This window comes from Schistocerca nitens, chromosome 10, assembly GCF_023898315.1.
Source record: "Schistocerca nitens isolate TAMUIC-IGC-003100 chromosome 10, iqSchNite1.1, whole genome shotgun sequence".
NCBI lineage: Eukaryota > Metazoa > Arthropoda > Insecta > Orthoptera > Acrididae > Schistocerca > Schistocerca nitens.
The window spans coordinates 142964851-142984915 of NC_064623.1; the positions used below are offsets into that span (position 1 = coordinate 142964851).

Below are 20065 nucleotides of genomic sequence, written 5' to 3' on the forward strand. Positions count from 1 at the left end.
ACAAGTGAATGCCTTTTTCTAAATACTGTAAATGACTTATATAAATTTTTAACTGCATTCGGTGATATTGATAGGAAATGCCCAGAAAATTGTGGTGCAATGTTTTATAGTCTTCCCCCATGAACCATGGACCTTGCCGTTGGTGGGGAGGCTTGCGTGCCTCAGCGATACAGATGGCCGTACCGTAGGTGCAACCACAACGGAGGGGTACCTGTTGAGAGGCCAGACAAACATGTGGTTCCTGAAGAGGGGCAGCAGCCTTTTCAGTAGTTGCAGGGGCAACAGTCTGGATGATTGACTGATCTGGCCTTGTAACATTAACCAAAACGACCTTGCTGTGCTGGTACTGCGAACGGCTGAAAGCAAGGGGAAACTACAGCCGAAATTTTTCCCGAGGACATGCAGCTTTACTGTATGATTAAATGATGATGGCGTCCTCTTGGGTAAAATATTCCGGAGGTAAAATAGTCCCCCATTCGGATCTCCGGGCGGGGACTACTCAAGAGGGCGTCATTATCAGGAGAAAGAAAACTGGCATTCTACGGATCGGAGCGTGGAATGTCAGATCCCTTAATCGGGCAGGTAGGTTAGAAAATTTAAAAAGGGAAATGGATAGGTTAAAGTTAGATATAGTGGGAATTAGTGAAGGTCGGTGGCAGGAGGGACAAGACTTTTGGTCAGATGATTACAGGGTTATAAATACAAAATCAAATAGGGGTAATGCAGGAGTAGGTTTAATAATGAATAAAAAATAGGAGTGCAGGTTAGCTACTACAAGCAGCATAGTGAACGCATTATTGTGGCCAAGATAAGACACAAAGCCCATGCCTACTACAGTAGTAAAAGTTTATATGCCAACTAGCTCTGCAGATGATGAAGAAATTGATGAAATGTATGACGAGATAAAAGAAATTATTCAGGTAGTGAAGGGAGACGAAAATTTAATAGTCATGGGTAACTGGAATTCGTCAGTAGGAAAAGGGAGAGAAGGAAACATAGTAGGTGAATATGGATTGGGGCTAAGAAATGAAAGAGGAAGCCGCCTTGTAGAATTTTGCACAGAACATAACTTAATCATAGCTAACACTTGGTTCAAGAATCATAAAAGAAGGTTGTATACCTGGAAGAATCCTGGAGATACTAATAGGTATCAGATAGATTATATAATGGTAAGACAGAGATTTAGGAAACAGGTTTTAAATTGTAAGACATTTCCAGGGGCAGATGTGGATTCTGACCACAATCTATTGGTTATGAACTGCAGATTGAAACTGAAGAAACTGCAAAAAGGTGGGAATTTAAGGAGATGGGACCTGGATAAACTGAAAGAACCAGAGGTTGTAGAGAGTTTCAGGGAGAGAATAAGGGAACAATTGACAGGAATGGGGGAAAGAAATACAGTAGAAGAAGAATGGGTAGCTCTGAGGGATGAAGTAGTGAAGGCAGCAGTGGATCAAGTAGGTAAAAAGACGAGGGCTAGTAGAAATCCTTGGGTAACAGAAGAAATATTGAATTTAATTGATGAAAGGAGAAAATATAAAAATGCAGTAAATGAAGCAGGCAAAAAGGAATACAAACGTCTCAAAAATGAGATCGACAGAAAGTGCAAAATGGCTATGCAGGGATGGCTAGAGGACAAATGTAAGGATGTAGAGGCTTATCTCACTAGTGGTAAGATAGATACTGCCTACAGGAAAATTAAAGAGACCTTTGGAGAGAAGAGAACCACTTGTATGAATATCAAGAGCTCAGATGGCAACCCAGTTCTAAGCAAAGAAGGGTAGGCAGAAAGGTGGAAGGAGTATATAGAGGGTTTATACAAGGGCGATGTACTTGAGGACAGTATTATGGAAATGGAAGAGGATGTAGATGAAGATGAAATGGGAGATAAGATACTGCGTGACGAGTTTGACAGAGCACTGAAAGACCTGAGTAGAAACAAGGCCCCGGGAGTAGACAACATTCCATTAGAACTACTGATGGCCTTGGGAGAGCCAGTCATGACAAAACTCTACCATATGGTGAGCAAGATGTATGAGACAGGCGAAATACCCACAGACTTCAAGAAGAATATAATAATTCCAATCCCAAAGAAAGCAGGTGTTGACAGATGTTAAAATTACCGAACTATCAGCTTAATAAGTCACAGCTGCAAAATACTAACGCGAATTCTTTATAGACGAATGGAAAAACTGGTAGAAGCGGACCTCGGGGAAGATCAGTTTGGATTCCGTAGCAATGTTGGAACACGTGAGGCAATACTAACCTTACGACTTATTTTAGAAGAAAGATTAAGAAAAGGCAAACCTATGTTTCTAGCATTTGTAGACTTAGAGAAAGCTTTTAACAACGTTAACTGGAATACTCTCTTTCAAATTCTGAAGGTGGCAGGGGTAAAATACAGGGAGCGAAAGGCTATTTACAATTTGTACAGAAACCAGATGGCAGTTATAAGAGTCGAAGGGCATGAAAGGGAAGCAGTGGTTGGGAATGGAGTGAGACAGGGTTGTAGCCTCTCCCCGATGTTATTCAATCTGTATATTGAGCAAGCAGTAAAGGAAACAAAAGAAAAATTCGGAGTAGGTATTAAAATTCATGGAGAAGAAGTAAAAACTTTGAGGTTCGCCGATGACATTGTAATTCTGTCAGAGACAGCAAAGGACTTGGAAGAGCAGTTGAACGGAATGGACAGTGTCTTGGAAGGAGGATATAAGATGAAAAGCAAAACGAAAATAATGGAATGTAGTCGAATTAAGTCGGGTGATGCTGAGGGAATTAGATTAGGAAATGAGACACTTAAAGTAGTAAAGGAGTTTTGCTGTTTAGGGAGTAAAATAACTGATGATGGTTGAAGTAGAGAGGATATAAAATGTAGACTGGCAATGGCAAGGAAATCGTTTCTGAAGAAGAGAAATTTGTTAACATCGAGTATAGATTTACGTGTCAGGAAGTCGTTTCTGAAAGTATTTGTATGGAGTGTAGCCATGTATGGAAGTGAAACATGGACGATAACCAGTTTGGACAAGAAGAGAATAGAAGCTTTCGAAATGTGGTGCTACAGAAGAATGCTGAAGATAAGGTGGGTAGATCATGTAACTAATGAGGAGGTATTGAATAGGATTGGGGAGAAGAGAAGTTTGTGGCACAACTTGACTAGAAGAAGGGATCGGTTGGTAGGACATGTTTTGAGGCATCAAGGGATCACAAATTTAGCATTGGAGGGCAGCGTGGAGGGTAAAAATCGTAGAGGGAGACCAAGAGATCAATAAACTAAGCAGATTCAGAAGGATGTAGGTTGCAGTAGGTACTGGGAGATGAAGAAGCTTGCACAGGATAGAGTAGCATGGAGAGCTGCATCAAACCAGTCTCAGGACTGAAGACCACAACAACAACATGTTTTATAGTAATAAAAATTTTCACTGAATCGTACTACAAGCTGTTGCAGATCCTCAGGATAAATTCATAATCATCAATGTTCGGAGATATGGGTAGGAAAGTGAAGGTAGTAGATTTATTCTTCTAGTGTACTTCACTAGAATGGGAGCTTAACATATCACCAGACTTTCTGCTACTAAATACATCAGTTGGATTGACATTTGTATTCATTGGAGATTTCAAATGAGGCTGACTAAATGAGATGATTTTAAAAACTTTCTCACGTGATAGAACATGATTTTCATCCTTTTCTCAGTTGTGATACTTCAGCATTTTTATCAACTCTAATTTTCAGACAGTGAAAGAAGTAAGAGATTAATGAAATGTATTCTGAATTTATTGTCAGTAATTCTGTGGGGGCCTCATCACGTAACTTCTCCAAAATGAATCGGATGTGACGGTAGTTGTTTCACCGGTCCTGTAAAGAACAGAGTAAAAGCAGCTGCTTTCAAAGCTTCTACTGATACCATTTTCTCTAAAGCACAACAAAATCAACAAGTGTCAGCATCAGCACTGAGTCTACTGCCCACAGCAACAGCCAAATGCTGCTAGCGTTACCCAAACGCAGCCAGAGTCATTCGAACACACTGGTCACTGTTCTGTGAAATAAACAAGTCTGAATCGCTCTGCTCTGCACTAGTATAATCACATGCACAACAACGGTTTGATTCGCCAGTACTGCTCTGCTCACCGCACAGCTCTGATCATGCCACGCCGCTCCACTATAAACGCAGCCTAAAAACCAACATTTCTACTCTTTTTTTATTTCTAAGTTTCCGCCATAGCTTTCCAGACCATATAACAATATTCCAAACATATAATCAAAATGACTACACATTTATGAAACTGCAGAAAATGTATGTTAAATGTATCTCACATTGATAACTCAAAAAAGTACAGCTGTTTTCTTGTCCGTGACTCCCACAACAGCGATTCAAATAGATTACTGCTATAAAAGTATACAGTATGTTAAATTACTGCACCACTGTCTTATAAATCACATGCAACCTGCATTGCTCAAACCATATAATTCCCAACGCTCCAGGTTTCCTTCTTGGATACCTACGGATTCCGTGGGCTCCTTATATTCAACATGTGTATCATCTGCAAATATTTCCTCAATGCAAATGAAATGGGATTACAAAGAAAATATTTTCTGAGCAATAATAAGAGTTTGGAGCATAAACAAAAGTGTGTCAATGTCAGATGTGCAGAAGCAATGCAAAGTGTATCACACGACTTTCAGCCAATCGCTCGTCCTTCACTTTCTTGTCCATTCCATGCAGATTGTGCTGTGCTCTTAATACTGAATGTTCATGAATATTGTTCACTGCTGAGCTCGTGATTTCAGTATACGGACTGTGCAAAGAATATTCGGTGAAGCTATCATATTTGAGACTGCGGTTCAGCTGTTTTCAAGTTGTCATGCGAGTAACACAACAACAAAAAGAAGTACAAGATCTACAGAATTTCATGAAAAATATTTTTGAGAACAACGCAAGAAATCAATCATGCTGGCTCATCTCAAATTACAAACATGAAACTTATGTCGAACAAAACCATGCAAGGCGAAAGTGATCAAGAATGAATGATGCGGACAGCGGACTAAAAGTTCCAGTTGGCAAAGATAATCAACCTTTAGTGATCCATGTTGGATCAGCAGTGACTGGGTTCAGTCCCCGAAAGCAAACAGCGTTTTAAGGTACAAAAGGCCAAGAACTCTAAGATTACTATTCTGAAATGGCATAGTGTCTTTAAATGGCAGTTTAAAGAACAATTGTTGCTTTATCTCACTTTACATTTGGTTACTGTCATGTATAATGTGAGCATTCACATTGTACAAGTGAACTAAACTAAATCTACGAATACCAAACCCAAAGAGACTTCTGTTTGACTGGCCTCTAACAGAATACCTCAAAGTTCATCACAGACAGTATGTCATGTTCACAAGCCTGTGTACTGAGTTTGAGAGATATATGAAACTGCAGAGCAGCATGGACATCATGTTGTATTAAAAAAGAAAATCATCATATGCTATTATTGGCAGAGAGACCCTATCTGGGGATTTTCGACCCCCTAGTGCAAGTCTCTTTTTATCTGACACCATTTTGGCAACTTGTGTATCAATGGTGATGAGATGATGATGATGATGATGATTATGATGATAACACCACATCTATACCCTAAGAGGATAAAATCTAAATTCATTACAGATAACCAAGCAGAAAAATCCACTTTGGTTTCTGTTGTGTGATACAGGTTGGTTATCATACACCTTTTGCTGCTTGAGAGGGTCCCACGAAAAACAAAGTTATCCTAGGAGAGTGAAACTTTGTGCTAACATTTGTAAGGGCATGGAGAAGAGAAATGACAAATAAACCACTTCAAGAAACACATTTTAATTTCCAAATAAGAGGGTTCAAATCTGGTAATATTGCCGGTTACACACTTTGGAATGATCGTCCAATGGTTCAGTTTGCTTTGGGAGAAGCCGGCAGCCAATTGTGCCTCACACTGCTTGTAGAAGTTACTGTTGCCATGTCTGAGAATCCTGGATGCAATGTCAATCCTCAAGCAATACCACAACAGCTGAACATTCCACGGTCAACTGTTCTACAAGTGCTGAGAATAAGTGCAAAATGGTAACCGTACAAACTTCAATTTACTCACGCTTGACCCACGTACCTCGCATTCAAATAGACTTTGAACTTATGTTACTTGCAAGGGTTAAAGTTGACGACACGGTGGCCTAGGAAGATTTTGTGGTGCAATGAAGAAAACTTTATGCTCACTGGGGCAGTGAAAACTCACAGTTGTTGCATCACATGGGGATCGTCACCACCACACGTGTCACTGTGTGGTGTGGCTTTACAGCACTGTTTACAGTTGGTCTACTTTTCTTTGAGGAACTCGGATCCCTAGGACCAAAGATACACAGTTGAATGGCACATATTACTGTAATCTGCTTTGCCAACATGTTATCTCTGTTATACAAGAGAGAGGTGCTTTGGACTCAATTGTTCTGATGCACAATGGTGCTGCACCTCACAATGCACGTGAGGTCACTCAGTTACACCATAACATTTGGAGAAAACCAAATCATTGGCCAAATTGTTCCAAACTGAGTAACCACCAAAATTACAATATCTGAATCCTCCCTTTCATGTGGAAATTAAAATATGTTTATTTCAATGGTTCACTCATTACTTCTCTTTCACGTGTCCATACAAAAGCCTCCAAAATGTTTCACTGTCTTACAATCACTCATTTTTCATGGGGGACCTCTCAAGAAGCGAAAGTTTAATTATATCCACCAGGTGCATTTGGCAAAGTGTGAGAAACACTTTTGATGGTATAATTTCAGACACCATTTTTATGGTTTGAAACTCCCCTTCCAAAAACAGCACATAAATATGCAATGACACATATGTTTATCCCACATTTATCTCACGTTTTAACAATCAGGATGCCACCCAAATACTATTGTTTCACAGCAATGATACTCAACTAACACATATCCCCTTGAAACCTATGACCACAACTCAGTGGAGTGTGATATGCCTTCTATGGTGTAACCAATTCCCTTATGGTTATAAATCCATCCTTTCCATCTACATCCTCATATTTTGAAGGTTATCTACATTATGTGTATTTTCCTTCCAAGATGAATCCCGCTCATTACCACTAAAGCTTTATTTTTTTACCAGTATTCACTTCTGTAAATTAATATTATATTTGCAGAAACATTTCCCAACCTGAATCAGTACAATTTGAGAAAAGACACAGCATTTCTGGCTTTATATATTTTTGTCTAATCTGTATAAAATTACTGTTCACCAGCCACAATATCTATAAAGCAAATATCCTAAAATGTATAGTCCCGCTTCATAAACTCTGGAAGGCACATAGGAAAGTGAACGAATCTTACATCCAATGTAGTCTGTCTCTACAGTCTGCATAAATAATTTCACTGAACAGTCAGCGAGACAAAAGACTACGTAAGATCAAATGTAGCAATTGGCTATAGCATGAAATTTCTTACAGAAGTCCGAATCAGCAAAGGAAGAGAGAATGTAACGGTCTGAATGTATATTTGGATATTACGCGTCAACAGTTTTAATGCATAGATTTCTGAATCTCACTAGCAGCATTTAAAGAGTTAATTGTACAGGTGAACTTATGTTTCACCTACCAGTAGTATTACTTATGTCCTCCATCTCGGGCTTTGTATACCCAATAATGTAACCTAAAAGCGAAGAGTTGTCTGTGTACCAAAATTTACAATATACACAAATCTGTTTGGATGAATGTGCAAAATGTATTGATTACACTTGACTGCTTCTATGTTTTCTCCTGTGCCTTTGCCACAGCTAATATTTCAAGTTGTTACCTTGGGGGGCTGATTTTCCTGCCCTGTAGACGTCTTTCTCTGAATGCCCTCCTTTCACGCCGAGATTTTCTTCCCTGTAACAGAGTGAAGTCTTCTAACAACCAAAACACACATGAAAATAAATCTTGTCCGTAGGCGAAAAATTATTGCTATGCCAAATCAAATAACACACTCAGGCTTATGTTCAACCTGCAAAGAGTTTTGTCTTTTCCTAAGGGGGAGGAGGCAGAGGGAGGGGGGGAAGAACACAATGATTGAATGGGAAAGACAGCATAAGATTTTCACTATATAAATGAACAAATCAGAGGGCAGTGCAAGACCAAGAAAAAAATAAATTAAAAACACTGCATTTCATTGCAAATCAACAATCATAACTAGAACATTATTGGAATTTATTAAAACATTTGTTCCACAACAACATTGTGTGTTGACTGTGTAGCGTCTTAACTGCCTTCTACTTCCATATAATGCAAATTAATCAAAATTAGATAAGAGCAACTCCTTGCCTCTACAACAGACACAGATGAGAGACATGTCCCATAATCATCCCATCACCTGTTCAGTCACAGGCATCTCCTATCACACAAAACCGATAGAGGTACTCAAGGTACCCACCGCCACACACCGTCAGGTGGCTTGCGGAGTATGGATGTAGACGTAGATGATAATGCAGGGCTACATGTGAAAGCTGTGATGTGATTTACAACCTATGCTGCAACTACTTTCTAGCTTTATACACAGGCACGACAACCGAGAATCTATCTGTCCACACAAATAGCCACCGACAAACTGTGGCCAAGAGACAGCTGGACAACCCACCTGCTGAACATGCTACAGAACACAGCATGCCTCACTTCAATGACTGCTCCATAGCCTGTCATCTGGATCCTTCCTACCATAATCAGTTTTTCTGAAATGTGCAGGTGGGAACTCTTCCTGCAATATATCCTATGTTCCCATAACCCCTACCCTTTACCTATCTACCCCCTTTCCTGCTGCCACTCCAGCACTACATAGCCTCTTATTCCACCTCCCCCCTACCTCTCTCCTTCCCGACCCCTCCCAACTACAAGTAGCTGTCCTATCTTGTCCTCACCACATCCCTACGTGCTTTCACAAGCAACACTACACATTCCCCCACCACGACCCTACTACAGTCAAACCACCATATAACGATTACCAATAAAATTATAAACAAAGGCACAGTGATAATTTTATATGGCCCTGTCTGATTTCCTATATGTAATATGTTAATTACCCCTCATTACAACAATGAGGTAAATTTAGCAACACACTGTTATAACGAAGACAAAATTTCAAGGAGTTTACTATTTCCTACTTCTAAGCAGGCAATACTACGACTTATCTTAGAAGAAAGATTAAGGAAAGACAAACCTACGCTTCTAGCATTTGTAGACATAGAGAAAGCTTTTCACAATGTTGACTGGAATACTCTCTTTCAAATTCTGAAGGTGGCAGGGGTAAAATACAGGGAGCGAAAGGCTATTTACAATTTGTACAGAAACCAGATGGCAGTTATAAGAGTCGAGGGGCATGAAAGGGAAGCAGCGGTTGGGAAGGGAGTGAGACAGGGTTGTAGCCTATCCCCGATGTTATTCAATCTGTATATTGAGCAAGCAATAAAGGAAACAAAAGAAAAGTTCGGAGTAGGAATAAAAATCCACGGAGAAGAAATAAAAACTTTGAGGTTCGCCGATGACATTGTAATTCTGTCAGAGACAGCAAAGGACTTGGAAGAGCAGTTGAACGGAATGGACAGTGTCTTGAAAGGAGGATATAAGATGAAGAGCAAAACGAGAATAATGGAATGTAGTCGAATTAAGTCGGGTGATGCTGAGGGAATTAGATTAGGAAATGAGACATTTAAAGTAGTAAAGGAGTTTTGCTATTTGGGGAGCAAAATAACTGATGATGGTCGAAGTAGAGAGGATATAAAATGTAGACTGGCAATGGCAAGGAAAGCGTTTCTGAAAAAGAAAAATTTGTTGACATCAAGTATAGATTTAAATGAGATTTAAATGTCAGGAAGTCGTTTCTGAAAGTATTTGTATGGAAGTGAAACATGGACAATAAATAGTTTAGACAAGAAGAGAATAGAAGCTTTCGAAATGTGGTGCTACAAAAGAATGCTGAAGATTAGATGGGTAGATCACGTAACTAATCAGGAGGTATTGAACAGAATTGGGGAGAAGAGGAGCTTGTGGCACAACTTGACTAGAAGAAGGGATCACCAATTTAGTATTGGAGGGCAGCGTGGAGGGTAAATATCGTAGAGGGAGACCAAGAGATGAATACACTAAGCAGATTCAGAAGGATGTAGGCTGCAGTAGGTACTGGGAGATGAAGAAGCTTGCACAGGATAGAGTAGCATGGAGAGCTGCATCAAACCAGTCTCAGGACTGAAGACCACAACAACAAACAAGCAGCTCACTTTAGCGGTAGGTATTGTTCATTTAGCTACTAGACTTTCAGCGGTTTATTTCCAGAAGCTTCGCTACATACTACAGTATGCGCATTTATTCTAGCGGTAAAGAGAATAGCGTACAGCCACGGGTGAGCTGTGCTGAGCAGCAAACGCCAAAGAGCTCCTTTGAACGAGTGTTTAGCTTGTCCGTTCATTGTTGAGCTTCAGGAGCAGACACAAGCATTTTGTTGGGCTCGTACACAGCTTATCTCCGTGATTTTTGCAATCTGTGAATGTTTTTAGTTAATATAAATGCTTTGGACTTTGCTAGGATTTGGACAATGGCTGGAACTCGGAAACAAATAAGGTTGGAGACAAAAATGGAGGTTTTCAAAGACACTGATAACGGACGGAAAGAAGTTAGATGTGGTGAGGAAGTATGGATTTGCACAATGAATGTTGGCTACATTCCTTAAAAAACGAAAAGAAATTGAATAAAGTTTTGTACGTGGCAAATTTAACCCTTCAAGAAAAAGAACGAAGATGGCTGCTGCTGACAATGTGGACAGTGGCTACACTGCAGCGGTTTAATGAGATGAGTGCGCAGAATGTACCAATTAATGGTCCGTCAATACTGTTAGAAAAATACTGTCCTGAAAATTTGTACAACGCAGATGAGATGGGATTGTTTTATTCCAGCCAGAGAAGATGATGAGGAGAATGTGATTGTGAAATGCTGGCAAAATGCAAGAACTTCCGAAAGCAAAGATGTTGGCGAGACTGTTGTGGTGGAGGAAATAAAGCAGGATGATATTCAAAGCAATCTGGAGATTTATTCAGCAGTTATTGGTAAAACCATAGATGCTTCAGTAGTTGAATACTTGCCAGTGGATGACGAGGCGTTGGTGTTTGAAACATATACCGACGAATCTCTCACCAAGGAGTTTAAGGGTAATCCGCCTGCTGAGATAATGACAATGATGTGATAAGTGTGAATCCCTCACCTCTGCTGGAGCTAATAGGTCATTTGGAAACTATTCAGCAGCAAGAAGCATCTTCAATCCCTAGTATTTTAGTGCAGCAGTTGATTGCATTAGAGGTTGGTTGGTTGGTTTGGGGAAGGAGACCAGACAGCGAGGTCATCAGTCTCATCGGATTAGGGAAGGACGGGGAAGGAAGTCGGCCGTGCCCTTTGAAAGGTACCATCCCGGCATTTGCCTGGAGCGATTTAGGGAAATCACGGAAAACCTAAATCAGGATGGCCGGACGCGGGATTGAACCGTCGTCCTCCCGAATGCGAGTCCAGTGTCTAACCACTGCGCCACCTCGCTCGGTGCATTAGGGGTGATATAGACAATATTCACAACAGAATTTTTAAGAAAAAAGAAACAAAGGAAAAATATGTGAATTTTTCTGTACACAAAAGTAAAATATACTAAAGGTACAGTATTAATAAATGAAGGAACAAAATGTGTTTCATTATTTGTCTCTTCATGTTATTTTTCATCACATAAGTTCTACAGTAACTTACTTCTCAGCCACAAAAACATGGCTCCTTGCTCCGAGTTGCGATAACAAAACCTCATAATAACAATAACCCTTGTACAACAATTTAATTTTCATGTTCTCGTGAAATTTGTTTTCAATTGTTTGACTGTTATGAAACATTACCATTACCACACCAAATCTCAATACTTGTAGCAGTAACCTCTCTAATACTCTTTTCTCCTGTAACTACCTAATAAATCTCCCAAACAATATCATCCTCCACAATATTAGCACAGCTCTCATTTCTAAAAATGTTAGAAGCCACCACTCCCCCTCTTGTGACTTAGTACTGCCCAGGCCTTGAATGACACTACCGATTACTTCAACAAGGCTTTTACAATATTAAGTCTTAAAATAAGAACACACTTCCTTGATATCCTCCTCAGACAGCTTAGTTTTCAATCAGCAACATACCTGTGAAGCATGTGACATTCACACATCAGTTCCCACTTCAAAACCTACATTACACATGTACATAATATAACTTACTCCAGCTACACTAAAAGTTAAAACCAGCATCAAAAGCAGAAGGCACTGATGATGATAGCCAAATGACATGTTCGGAAGAAGTAGGGTCAACTTACAGCTATCTATGTTTTACTATAAGAATCTTTATTTACTCATCATCAACATCAACTTTAAAAATTCGCCGAGCACTCGAAAACACATATAACCTTCTAGACTCGACAATAAACTAACTTTTCAAAGCATATGATAATGCAAACATATACTCCACTCTCAGTCACTTGCACAGTGTTAATCACAACATTCACGTATCTACCCAAAGAAACTTAAAGTTGAAAAATCAAATAAATCTAACTGTGAAGATGACAGATCAACATTTACTGTACAAATGCTGAGAAGACGTAATTTACCCACACAGAAGGCCACCTACAAAACTCTCGTTGGACCAATACTCAAGTAAAGTTGGTCAGTCCAGCACACTTACCAAGATGAAATATCTTTACAAACAGAAGATGATTCAATGGTGAGTTGCAATCTTTGTCACAGTTTGTGCAGTCAGCATGTGAACATCATAGAAATGCTCAAAAAACTTCAATGAGACATACTAGAAGGAAGACACTGTCCAAAGTGGACAGCCATACTCTCAAAATTCCAAGAGGATGTTTCAATTGGAGCCAAGAAACCCATTACTTCTTCCAACTTGCATCTCATAAATTCAAGCCCATTGTCCAAGAATGGAACAAGGAAAAAAGGTATCCACCACACACAGTGTTCAACAACAGGACAATTACTTATGTGAAGATTCAACTGTACAAGTCACACTAAATTTGGTCAATACAGTGAGGATAAACAGTGTGTGTGTGTGTGTGTGTGTGTGTGTGTGTGTGTGTGTGTGTGTGTGTATTCTGTAAGATGTTATAAGTGTAAAATCACTAGATCTAAGTATCATGAAACATCCTAAGAACAGTAGCAAATTATGTGTAACAATCTGGTGTATGTTTGAAAACTAGTATTTTTTACATAAAATGGGACAGCAGTAAAGAATTTGAATGACATGGTAGGAGATATGTTTTTAAACAGGGATTTACATACTTCATCTGCTTCAGTAACATGACGTAAATAATAAAGTACTAAGAATAATAATTTTACTGTGGAAGTATCACCTGCCAAAATGAAATCGGTTTCAATGCTAAATTTTAACTTAAATTCTAATTTGCTTCACAATTGTTTAATCAATTACTTTTCTAAATTATGTTACTATTATTAAAAACACTGCTGAAAACTTAAAGCAAAGTAATGCAATGTTAATTTAAAGTCCTAGGACGTATCACATACCACAACACTCTTACATTGGAGGGACTGTTATCACACACATGTCCTTTTTAATAAAATTTGCTGGCTACGATTATATCAATTCTATAGCGAGAGTATTTCTAACATTAAAAGATGTGTGCTTCAGTCATTTGCTGGGGAAAGAAGTGAGCTTTTACACATGTATTAGTGGCTTTACACTAAAAAGCTAAACATAATTCCACCGAATATAGTGACATGTAATCATATAAAAAAGAAAAATCAAGCAGCCAAATAGTATCCTCCTTATCATTAATATTACACAACCAATTAATACTTACACTGAAGAATGTGCTGCATACTGTGTTCTACATATTCTTTGAACGACAATGTTTTTGAGTGTCTGGAATCACATATATCTTCTTCTGAGACCAAGTTCTTGAGCTTAAATTCTGGCCAAATTTATTAACAAGGATCTTTTAAAATCCTTCCGGAAAAGAACAGTCAGTACCACTGACACTTAATATTAATTAACAGCAGTTTGTGTAATGGAGTAGTCGCTAGTTCATTACTTCGTACATGTCTATTTTCCAAGAGTACGAAATATATGACACCAAAGAGTTGCTGTTTACCTTCCATCAACACTTGCAAATAAATCCTACATTACAAAACACACGTCTCTCCTGGTACCAACGCCAACCGAACTGCAGGATTCCATTTCCTTCTCCTCTCACACTACAGGCCAAGTTTCTGAAATAATGCTGAAATGGCAACTGATTCAGGACAGAGTTCCTACAGTGGTCCACAAAATAAGGGAGAAAATCCTTAGGGACAGAAGAGCACGACAGTGCTTCGGCCATGCAGACATACTTATGCTCTGATTCACCCGCAGCGCAGCAAGAGTGCATTTGCAATCTCGATGGCGCAGCGGCACACCAGTACACCCGACAGAGGCAGCGTATAGCTCAACGGGAGCAACACGACCGAAGCCGTCGCTTACCGAGTACATGGCCTTTTCCTCCTCTTGCTCACGTGCCAGTCTCAGAGACTCCTTTTCTTCAATGTCCTGGTTCAGAAAAGAGAAGAAATCGTTCCCATTCATACCGTATGCGGCACCGCACACGTTGAGCTCGTGTGCCTGCTGCGGGCCAATTTGACTGACGTCCACACACAGATCTGGAATAAATGCCCCCTACTCCTTTAGTAAAAATAATAGTTTGAACATATTTTTTAATTGAAAGCATTGTACACAGAAATATATGAAATCAGATTTAGTCAGCTATACATACAGCACATTACTGATAGAAAATATTACAAACATTTTGATACACGACCAAAACAAATATTCAGATACAAATGACAGAAGTAATAGCAGTCAATAGGTATGTGAACAAGATTTAAAGAGTTTGTACAATTCTCAGGTGTCTCCCAAAATTGTGTCATAAGTTTGGAGGAGCAGCAGTCATCAGGAACCACCTGAAGACAACAGAGTCTCTTTGCCTGAATATCACGAAGAACTTACGATGTGACCTGGACCGAAACTGGATAATTCTACAAGTAAGAAATATGCCAGGAAAACATCAGATCACATTGAAAGTGTTCCTCACCTTTAAGGCAATGTTGTTGTTCATAGCTATAGTTCAATTAAAATAGCTTTGTGACTGACATTTCAGAGTGTCAAGTAGTTGGGAACGGGTGTCAGCCACTCACAGCAGTTTCTTTGGATCCACTTGCTCATATGTTGCCTGCTCTGTGGTCATAAATAGCAGAGCCTTCCCAGGCACCAATAAGGGGCAGTGCCTCGCCAGGCAGTGCAAGCTGCACAGGGAGTGAGGGGAAGTATTGTGTGTATCGTCATCTTTACAGCTGCTGGAGCCTTAACCACTGCCCCCCCACTACTATTTTATTATTATTATTATTATTATTATCATTGTGTGCTCACCACTATCGATCACATGAGCATGGGCCACATAGTGTATGAGCTGGATGCACAGTGGAGGGTACCTTGTACAGGGTGACACAGAATAACGAGAATGTTTGAAACAAGTAGTGGCAGCCATGGACAGGTGGCAGCACTGCGGGTTCGTGACAGTTAGCAAGTAAACAGTCTGCCATTTCAATAATCACAGATCAGTGGAACGGACAACAGCGTGCGTTACCCATAAAAATGTTTGATAAAAACAATAATAGTTTGGTAGTGGTGCAGAGGTAGTTTCGACGTTTTTATGATGTAGGACGTCATGATGCTATTCCATCGAAATGCAATAAAATGTTGGATTAATAACTTTGAAGAGACTGGATCTGCCCCCAAGAAGAAACCAACAGGACAACCAGGAAGTGTGCGTTCTCCAGTGAACATTGATGATGTATACGAATTTGTCTTACGGAGCCCACGGCATTCAATTTGTAAGCAAGCAGCAGTGGTTGGAATGTCCTGGGACAGTGTTTGCAGAATTCTTCATCTTGATTTAAAATTTTATCCGTACAAACTACAGATGGCAATCAATGGCATATGTGCAAGAATTGTTTGGCAATCGTGTCGTCTCAGGATTTGGTAACAATACCTGGCCCCCTAGATGGCCAGATTTATCCGTTTGTAATTTTTTTCTTGTGGAGCTACCTCAAGAGCATAGTCTAAGCGACTTGACCAAGAACCCTGGATGAGTTAAAACAGAGAATTCGGGACGGCAATTCACAGTATCCCAGCTACAATGTTGCAGTGATCAATGAGGAATCTCAACAGCAAATTTCACGATATATTTGTATAGGACAACACCATCTAAGGGGCCTAATTTTTAAAAAATTATAAATGCCATCAATGTTTCGTAAATGGAAAAGTTATAAGGTTTCAATTACTATGAATGCAATTTCTTTCCTTCATCACTTCTAGTTGGATTGCGGAAATGTTCGTTTTTCTGTGTCACCCTGTATTACTGCTAGTCATTCCCTTTCCTTGTCCACTAGGAAATGGAGTGAGGGAGAAACAACAGAGCAAATGCTTCCATAAGAGCCCTGATTTCGATTATCTTGTCTTCGCAGTACTTAGGAGAGATATACATTTCTGGCAGTAGCATCAAATTGCAATCTGTCACAAATATCAGTGCTCTAAACTATCCCCATTGTGTTTTGTGAACAGAACATCTAGTCCCCACAGGGAATCTAATTAAGAGTTCCCACACACAGCATTTCCGTAATACTCACTTGTTGCTTGTTGACTGAACCTACCAGTAACATATCTAGCAGGATGCGTCTGAATTGGTCGATGTCTTCCTTCAATCTGAACTTGTGGGGATCCCAAACACTAGCAAAGTACTTAAGAATGGGTTGCAGAAGTTTTCTGTAAGTGGTCTCCTTTATGGATGAGTAACACTTTCCTAGAATTCTCCCAATAAACCACAGTCACCCTTATGTGCTCATTCCATTTCATATAGCTACATGATGTTAAGGAAGCAAATGCAAAAGGGTAGGAGTCTATTAATCGTCAGCAGTGCAAACATATGGCGAATGATGGTATCCCTTAGGGAAAAGGCAGCAAGAGACAGGAAAGGACACCAGGTGCATGCCTGGAGGCCCCATCAAACATGCTGAAGAGGCTATTCCAGCAGCCAATGAGGGAACAAGACACAATCAACTGCAGATTGTGGCACACGTTGGGAGCCAATGATGCCTGTCGTCTGGGGACTCCAAGGTCATACTTGGGTCATTCCAATGACAGGTACAGAAGGTTGAGAAGACCAGTCTTGTGCACGGAGTTTCAACAAAGTTCACAATTTGCAGCATTTCCCCCAGAACTTTTTTCCCTTTGGTTCTGAGGCAAGCACACAAGGTTTTTTTTTTAGATTAGGTAACTATCTATCCAATCCAGATATCGATAGTTGTAGGAAACCCAGAAGTATCAGTGCAAGATTGCAAGAAATGCCTCCCACAGGTGGAGGTATTAAAATACTAATGGTAAACTGGCGAAGCATTCACAACAAAATGGCAGAATTTGAAGTGCTCCTGAAAAGCAGTGAAGCTCACATAATACTAGATACAGAAAGCTAGTTGATACATGAAACTGACAGCAGTGAGATTTTTGGGCAAAATTTGTCGCAGTAGACAAAAAACTCAAATTCACCGAGATAGAAATTGATGCTGCATGTGAGATTGTTTGGGCAAAACTCAGTATCAGGGACGGGCATAAAATGATAATTCGATCCTTGTATCACCTAACAGACTCACCTCCTGATGCAACCGAAAACTTTAGACAAAACGTCAGTTCATTTGCGCATAAATTCTCCTATTATACTGTAATCATCGGTGAAGACTTTAATCACTCAACAATTAATTGAGAAAATTACAGTTTTGTTAGTGGTGGTCGTGATAAGACAACCTGTGAAACCTTAGTAAATGTCTTCTCTGAAAACTATCTAAAAAAGACAGTTAGGAAATCCATTTATGATGGAAATTTATTGGATCTACTGGCAATAGCTAGACCTCATGTGTTTGAGTGTGTCCACATCGAAACTGGTCCCAGTAACACAGTTGTGGCAACAATGATTACGAAAGTACAAAGGATAACTAAAACAAACAGAAAGATATGTATGTTCAGAAAACTTGATTAAAACATCAGTAGTGACGTATCTCAATGAGGAACTTGAAACTTTCAGCACATGCCAGGAGCACGTAGAGGAACTCTGGCTCAAGTTTAAAAGAATAGTTGACCATGCCCTGGTTAGATACCTACCCAGAACAACTACTCCTGACAGGCGAGATACTCCATGGTATACAAGCACTGTAAAGAAACTTAAAAGGAAACAAACTACAGCGTAATAAGTGTAAAAGAAAGTATAGGCCTATATTTAGAAATTTCGAATGTAACACATTTTGCTATCATAAAAGCGATGCATGAAGCCTTCAACTACCATAGCAGAACATTGTCAAATATCTTATAGAAAACGCGAAGAAATTCTGGTCATATGTTAAGGCTGCTAGTGGCACCCAAGTTAGTGGCTCGTCCCTACCAAATGAGAAAGAAATTGAAATCGAGGGTAGCAAAGATAAACTGAACAGCTTAACTCCATTTTCAAATGACTCTTTACATAGGAAAACACAGGGGAATTGCCCCAATTTAATCCTCGTACCACCGTATAGATCAATGAAAGAATTGTGTGTGTCAGTGGTGTTGAGGAACAATCGAAACCATTAAACTGAACGAAGCTCCAGGGCCTGATGGAACCAGTATCGGATTCTACACTGAATTTGCGGCCAAGTTAGCCCCTCTTCTAACTATAAGGTATCACAGATTCCTTGAACAAAAAACTGTGCCCAGTTCTTGGTAAAAAGCATAGGTCACACTCACCTACAAGAAGGGTTGTAGAAGTACTCCACAAAACTATCGTCTAATATCCTTGACATTGATTTGTTGTAGAATCTTGGAACATATTCTGAGCTCAACCATAATAAGGTATCTCTAACATAATGACCTCAATGCCAACCAGCACGGATTTCAAAAACGTTTATCATGTGAAACCCAACTCTCATTTTGCTCACATGACATAGTAAAAGCTTTGGATCGAAGCAACCAGGTAGATGTAGTGTTTCTTGATTTTTGAAAAGCTTTTGACGCAGTACTACACCTACTCTTATTTTCAAAAATACGATCATATGGGTACCGAGTGAAATTGGCGACTGGATTGAGGACTTTTTGGTAGGGGGCAACCAGCAAATTATCTTGAATGGAGGGGCATTATCAGATGTAAAAGTAACTTCAACAAAGTGTGCGCCAGAGAAGTGTGTTGGGACTCTTGTTGCTCATGTTTTAAATTAATGACCTCACAGATAATATTAATAGTAACCTCAGACTTTTTGCAGATGAAGCAGTTATCTGTACTGAAAAACGGCCTGAAAGAAGCTGCATAAATATTGAGTCAGGTGTTGGTAAAATTTTGAAGTGGTGCATAGATTGGCAACTTGCTTTAAATGTTCAGAAACGTAAAATTGTGCACTTCATAAAATGAAAAAAAATGTGGTATCTTATGACTCTAACATTAACGAGTTACTGATGGAATCGATCAACTTACACATATACCTGGGTGTAACACTTCGTAGAGATACGAAACGGAAGTATAACATTGGCTCAATTGTCGGTAAAGCAGGCGATAGACTTCGGTTTATTGGTAGAATAGTGAGGAAGTGCAATATGTCTACAAAGGAGATTGCTTACAACTCACTCGTGCAACCAGTTCTAGAATACTGTTCCAAGTGTCTGGGACCCGTCCCAAAAAGTACTAACAGGGGATACTGAACATGTACAGAGAAAGACAGCACGAATGGTCACAGGTTTCTTTGATTCATGAGATACTGTTACAGAGATATTGAAGGAACTGAACTGGAAGATCTTGAACACAGAAATGAACTATCCCAAGAAAGTGTAATAATGAAGTTTCAAGAACCAACTTTAAATGATGACTCTAGGAATATACTACAACCCCCTAGGTATTGCTCACATAGCAATCATGAGGATAAGATTA

The 20065-nt window shown here is 39.6% G+C and overlaps 1 protein-coding gene across 2 annotated transcripts in view; it reads right to left on the bottom strand.

Moving 5' to 3' along the window:
- The window catches only part of LOC126210552 (CLK4-associating serine/arginine rich protein), a 155039-nt gene that overhangs the window by 81995 nt on the left and 52979 nt on the right, over nucleotides 1-20065 (bottom strand). For both annotated transcript variants that reach the window (XM_049939808.1, XM_049939807.1), the window contains exons 6-7: nucleotides 14554-14729; nucleotides 7826-7899 (exon numbers count right to left, since the gene is read on the bottom strand). In XM_049939808.1, coding sequence (XP_049795765.1) covers nucleotides 7826-7899; nucleotides 14554-14729 — 250 coding nt within the window. The remainder of the gene's footprint in view (nucleotides 1-7825; nucleotides 7900-14553; nucleotides 14730-20065) is intronic.